This window comes from Trachymyrmex cornetzi, unplaced genomic scaffold (assembly GCF_001594075.2).
Source record: "Trachymyrmex cornetzi isolate Tcor2-1 unplaced genomic scaffold, Tcor1.1 scaffold105, whole genome shotgun sequence".
NCBI classification, from domain to species: Eukaryota; Metazoa; Arthropoda; class Insecta; order Hymenoptera; family Formicidae; genus Trachymyrmex; species Trachymyrmex cornetzi.
Genome location: NW_017295598.1, coordinates 538,177 through 544,708, shown reverse-complemented (window position 1 = coordinate 544,708; position 6,532 = coordinate 538,177). Strand labels below are relative to the sequence as shown.

The following is a 6,532-nucleotide window of genomic DNA, read 5'->3' as shown; positions in this document are numbered from 1 at the left end:
ATTTAACCGGTTTAAAATCGTTCAAACGATCGACAACCCTCGAAAGCAATTTTAATATTTCATATGGACATATACGTACCTCACTTCACTGATTCAAATCTTAAAAATATTGTCACGCTGTTTAAAGTCTTAAACATTCACGACATTATTATTTACATGATGTACAATTAGATTATAGAAGATAAGCAAAATAATGTAAACATCTGGGAAATAAACCATCTACTGGTTTTATTAATAAGAAGTTGAGTGGCTCTATTAATCAAATAATACAGATTCTATCCTTGTAGAATAGAGTCGTACATGTTTGAATAGTGATTCCTTTAATAGAACATTCTCTAATTACTTAGAGAAAAAGATATTGAAAGGAAATCTCTTCTCTCATTTCAAAACTATAAATATAATTCGATAATATTTAAATTAGACAATTGTATTGGCTAGGAAAGATGTCGAAGTTTTGAAAAACAAAGGACAATTTTAGAAAACAGGGTGAGAATCAAATTTCCTTTTTCAATATCATTTATATAAGCAATTAAAAGATTGAAAGAACTATTAAAAGAATAGTACAACGTTCCATTGATAACTATTCAAGCATTGCGTATTCTATTTCAGCAAAGATAAAATGTGCAATAGAAATGATGGACGACCTACTTATTGATATATATATAAAGCAAGTAGTAAAATAAATAGTATACTTCCCATAAGTGTGCAAATCATTTCGTCTATCTTCTATATGTCTGTGTCGCATAATTCTAACTAGTCATAGAAAAATAGTATGATACAATTAATATATAATAATGATAATAAAGAAAGTTATACTTGGACAAAATGCGCCAGATTTGATAAAATGTTGTTTAACACACGTTATTTAACGTCTAGACTAGATATTTTATATCTAGAATAGTAATAAATAATATACTAATTAATCTAAAAAAGAATAATCTTGATGGATTTAAATATATAAATAAGAATTGATTTAAAAAAGTTTTTTAAAACAATTTAAAATGAATTTAAACGTAAAGAGAACAATTGTTGTGTTAATTTCATTACCGTTGCATGCAAATATGCACACACTTGCGAATGTTTCGTGGAAGAGATTGGGCGCCAACAGGACTGCATCGACACTTGGTCGGAATGGTAGAGACCCATCTGCATTCCATCTACGCGTTTGCGAAATAGAACGGGATATAACACGTGGCTCTCGAATTGGCTCCCGCCAATTATTTCTTGTTCGCTGGCTTCCGTTTGATCGTACCGGTATTCGAATTACTGGAATTCCCGTTGCTGGCGGACGATGAGTCCGTGCTGGAGGTCTTCTCGCTCTTCGGCATCATCGTTGTCGTTGGCGTCGGTATGCCTGACTTGGCGTCGAATGTCGATGGCGCGTTTGTGATTTTACTGGCCGGCGCGGGCGCCTCCACTCTCGGCGCGATTTCTGTCTTCTCTATGTACGACGGCTTTTCAATACCAGGCTCTTCCCTCCTCCGTGAAAACGACGGAATCCTCGTAACCTTTGGCTTCTCCCTCAGGGACGGCTTTTCCCTTTGTTCCAGAGCCCTATCTCGCTCGCTGTTCTGACAATTCTGCTGTTCTGGCGACGGTATGGCTGACACCTTCGGTATATTCCTCTGATCCCTGCTCCTCGGTAGAGTCGCTGTTGGCTTTATGATGATCTTCGGTTGTTTTAGACTACCCACCGGGGCACAGTTCTTCGGTTCCCGTGCCGTGATGATTATCCGCGGCTCCCTCTTTCCCGTTTCTCTTGAAATCATCGAACCACCAGAAGTGTTTGAACTTTCCGATGATCCTCCGTTTCGCGCTGGATCAATCGTCTTTAGTTCGTGCTCGATCTTATCCTCAGAATGCGCTGTTGGACTTGGTTGTCGATTGACTTGACATTGATTAACTACTCTTGGCGTGATCACAATCTTTGGTTCTACCGTGGGCAACACAGCGCCAACGGCATTTCTCTCGTCCTTGCTGATCACGATTTGCGGTTCCGATGTGGTCGATGTCATTATGCCTGACGATTCGCACGGTTTGTACCAATTTGGGTTGCCCACGTCCAAAAGCCCGGAAGACTTGCCGAGATCGCCATCGACACTCTGCGAGGTCGGTGAGAAGGGATATTGACTCCCATGAAGCGGGCACTTTGGGTTAGCGTAAATAGCATCCACACTTCCGCCAGCCTGGACGTTTCTATTTCCTTCCAAAGAATCGATTATGTTAGGATCGGAGTTATTTCTGCCGGTGTCTGGCCTTTTTAGTAACGGACCCACATGCAGGTTTGTTGTCATCGGCTCACCTTCGATTTGACTTTCGTTTTCTTCTGCGAAGAAATCGTTTCTTTCTAGGCTTTTGGAGGCTCCAAATATTCTCGGAGGTGGTAACGGTGGTAGATTCGAAAATAAGTTCGCACGATTACCACTCTTATAGTCTTGTAACGAATTTGCGTACTGTTTCGGTACAAAGAGACTACTAGGTGCCGGAAGTGATCGTCTCTTCTCGATATCTGGCAGTACCTTGGGATAATTTCGACGTTTTATTGTCTTTAAGGCCTCCTCAGGACTGATGCATTCTCTTTCCATAGTCGGTTCCCGACACGTGACATTCACATCGCTTGTACCAAAAGTCGTTAAGACTGGTCCAGTTTTTATGTAAATCTCTTCATCGTGAGGATCTTCGTATTTCGATTCTTCAGCTAAGGACACTTCGATATTTGTTCCCGGACCAGGACGAGGCAAACGAGACTTCAGTTTAGGGTTAATCTTGGCATAGAGACTGCTCGCGCTTCCGGAATCCGACTCATAGATCCTGGGAGTGGAGAAATTCGGCTTCATTGTCTTTAAAACGTTTTCCATCGGCAAAGGATCGCTCCTAGAATGATGATGCTCTATGACGACCACTTCAGGAGTCATCAGCTGTTGTAGACTTGGCTCATTAGCTATTTCGATACTCTTTGTTAACTCGATCGGCACTTGATTCAGAATGGATTCCGTTCTAGTCGCTGGCGTAGCGTCAATAGCCACAGAAATTTTTGGCAATTTCGACTTTTTTCCAGGGCGCACAACCAACGCCGGGCTCTCATCGTAAATCGGTTCGTCTTTCCTCTCCTTCGACACTTCTTCCTCTAAACGTTGCTTCTCTTCTTGCTGCTGCTTAGTCAGTTTCTCCTGATGCTCTTTCTGTAACGTTTCCCGCGTTTTACGTAAAAACCTCGGCGAACATCTGTATACAAACAAAACAGAACTAAAAGATAAAACTCCGATCGATTTCATAAGTGTTTTGAAAACATTTTTTTACACAACTAATAAAATAAATACAGTAAGAAACTCTTCAAGTTCAACACTAACTTACCTTATATTATTAATTATAAAGTTTAAGAGTCGTAACAAAGAGCATATGAGCCTAGTGCTGGGTGTTTTTGCTTAATTATCCTCTATTTCAAAAATAATATATTTATATAACGTTTTCGACCATCTACCTGGTCATCTTCAGTATACAACAAAAATTGCTTGACATCGATGATTTAAACATTCGCCATAATCCGTTACAGTTAAAATTCGCCGTAATACTGTACATTCTCATATGTCGTCAATAATTCGTTAGTCGTCCTATGATTAAAAACTTGTTCTCTCCTTGATTTTCGTTGTGTTCCTTATATCAAATGCTCATTGCGATATGATCGTTGCAATACAAAAGTGCCAATAGTCCATATTTAAAAATGAGCATTTACGGACAATATAATAAAGAATTTATAATATAAGGAACGACAAAGATCAAGGAGAGAACGAGTTTTTAATCATAGGGCGACTAACGAATTATTGACGACATATGAGAATGTACAGTACGTATTGCGGCGAATTTTAATTGTAACAGATTACGGCGAACGTTTATATTATTGATGCCAAGCAATTTTTGTCATATACTGAAGATGACCAGATAAATAGTCGAAAATGTTATATAAATATATTATTTTTGAAATAAAGGATAATTAAGCAAAGACACCTAGCACTATGCTCTTTGTTACGACTCTCATTGTTTATAACGAAAGCTTTTGTTTACTATATTGTAATTATAAAGTAATTTACGTAGTTTAAATTATTCAAAAATTATATAATTGTTTCGATAATAATCTTATTAACAGGGTTGAAAAGTAACGTGTTCCAACACCGTTACCATTATTTTTTTCAGTAACGATAACATTTTTTGGTTTTTTTCTGTCGCTAACATTGTTACATTTTTACAGCAATAGTAGCGAATTCAGCCGTTACTTTAGAATTTAGCCCTTACAATAGAAAGTTGTTTAAAAATTTATTTGATTAGCGTTATAATATTGATGTAAAACACATTTGAACATTCAAATAATAAACAATAGATATTTCAGTTGAAGGAAGCAACCACCATGCGAATTAGTGTAACAACACATGTTTCTGTAAATTTTACACAAAATTCGAAAGTAATACCATTAGATAATGTTACTATTAGATAATGTTACTGTTATAACGGAGCAGTTATTGCGTCCAATTATCGGGAATTATTGATCATAGAATACCATTTTACGATTTCGCAAATAAAAGGTACGCATTAATTTTGCAATTTTGGTAACAACCAGTAATAATAGCGGTTGCACTTTCACGTCCCGGAGCTAATTAATCACTTTTAATCTTGTACGTTATGCCGACAAGCAAAAAGGTACTTTGCCACACACATTTACTTAATGATACATTACGTTTGTTTATTTCATATACAATGTTCTATAATGCACATTTATCACTAAACATATTTCAGATATAATTTTACGATTTTACATCGTAATGTTACAGCTGCATTTCATGAACCAACAAGCGATATGTACGTATATGTATAGTAAATGTTATGACGCACTCCACAAAAATAAAAAGTCTATTTAATAACTCACAGAAAGGATTTTTCTCTTTTTTAAAGGAGAATTTAATTAGAATTGTTGTGAATGTAAATGTTTTATGAAATATTTAATATGCAATTTACACATGTTACAAATTCTATAACAGTTCTTTTATTCTGTGTCTGGACATAACATTTTCTCTAAATTGTATTTTCTTCTGTTAGTATTTTTTAAATTTAATGCTGTAAAAAACAAAAACAATATTGCGATTTGCAAACCAGATATTGCTTGTTAAATAAACGAGAGACGAAGTCGAACTGTAAGTCGAGTTCAATTAACTTTGTAGAGCAGCACTTGCCAACGTTTTCCACGAGTCAATACATCTAACGAAATATTCGAGAGCGAAAGAGAGAAAGGGAACTGAATTTCCTGATTTGAGTGATACGGGCCACGTCTCAAAGCTACTCTTTAAGCGGAACCCCTAATTGGATTACTGGGTCGCACAACCCTTACCGCGATCGACGAATTTGCGAGTGTAAGCGTTCTACGAGTATCTTCAGCTCTTCGCAATTAGGAAAGACATACAAATTGAGTTCAAAACGTTGATTCCTATAAGAGCATCGGATGGTGTACGGTAGAATGGTACTAAAATGGCGAATAATTTAATAAAACGTATAAATTAGTTTAAGTTATTTATTTTATCGAAAGCACATAAATTACATTAAACTTCATTTGAAAGTGTAATTCTCCAAATGGCATTTTCGATCATAAAATTTTAAAGAATAAGTTTTCTCTAGACAGCAGAAATCTTTTAAAGAAATCCTCGAATAATTAATTACATAATAAAGTAGTTTCATGAATGATAAAGCTGTTTAAAATTTAAAAGAACGAAGAGTTTCAATTCATAAATAAGTAAAGTATATTAAACTTCAATTTTTATAATAATTATTTGTATATAATTATTTATAATTAATTCAATTTCAACTAAAGAATAAAAGCTTTTCTACTGATATTTATACATTACTTATAATAGAATGTTATTCATAATTTTTAGTTTAAAACAAAAAGAACATCAAAGATTAATTATCGTCATGCAAAAAAAGTTTAGAGCTTATAGAGTTTCACTGACCTGTGCACAATCTCCTGCTGAATCCATTCTCTAACCTTGATATGAGTGTCAATGGTGGAACTAGAATTCTGCCTTGATAGTTTCGATCTGCGTCCAAAGTTGGAGTTGTTGTCGTATGCCTTGTCGTTCTTTATCACATCGTTCAAATCTGGCTTGCTGTCGCTTTTGTAGCCTATCTGGCCGTAATGGTTCTCATGTTTATCAGTCTTCGACCTCTTGACAGAGTCGTTTTTCTTCTCGCTGCCTCGTCTCTTCAACGATTTCTCCTTTCCCTTCATATTCTGCTTCTTATAATAGATGAGTAGAAAGGCTGTGAAGTTTATCAGTATAAACACTACGAAGAAAACAATCACCATCATCATAGCCGACGAAGTCCTTAACGTGCTCGGCTCTATTGTCGAACTCTCGCTCCCACCCGTTGTAACCAAAGTTGAAAATGGCGTCTTCTCCGTGCTAGAATCCGTGATGCTAGACGGAGATGTGTATCTGTCTTGCACAACCCATATAACTCTTCATAAAGGTATAAAAAGCACAATAAT

General features: G+C 36.2%; 1 protein-coding gene across 1 annotated transcript in view; it reads right to left on the bottom strand.

Annotated features, from left to right (window-relative positions):
* Positions 1–1,033: 1,033 nt before the first annotated feature.
* Positions 1,034–6,532, bottom strand: part of LOC108759456 (uncharacterized) — a 64,698-nt gene continuing 59,199 nt past the window's right edge. The window contains exons 12-13 of the mRNA XM_018504902.1: positions 5,994–6,479; positions 1,034–3,225 (exon numbers count right to left, since the gene is read on the bottom strand). Of these exons, the coding sequence (XP_018360404.1) occupies positions 1,218–3,225; positions 5,994–6,479 (2,494 nt within the window). The 3' untranslated portion in view covers positions 1,034–1,217. The remainder of the gene's footprint in view (positions 3,226–5,993; positions 6,480–6,532) is intronic.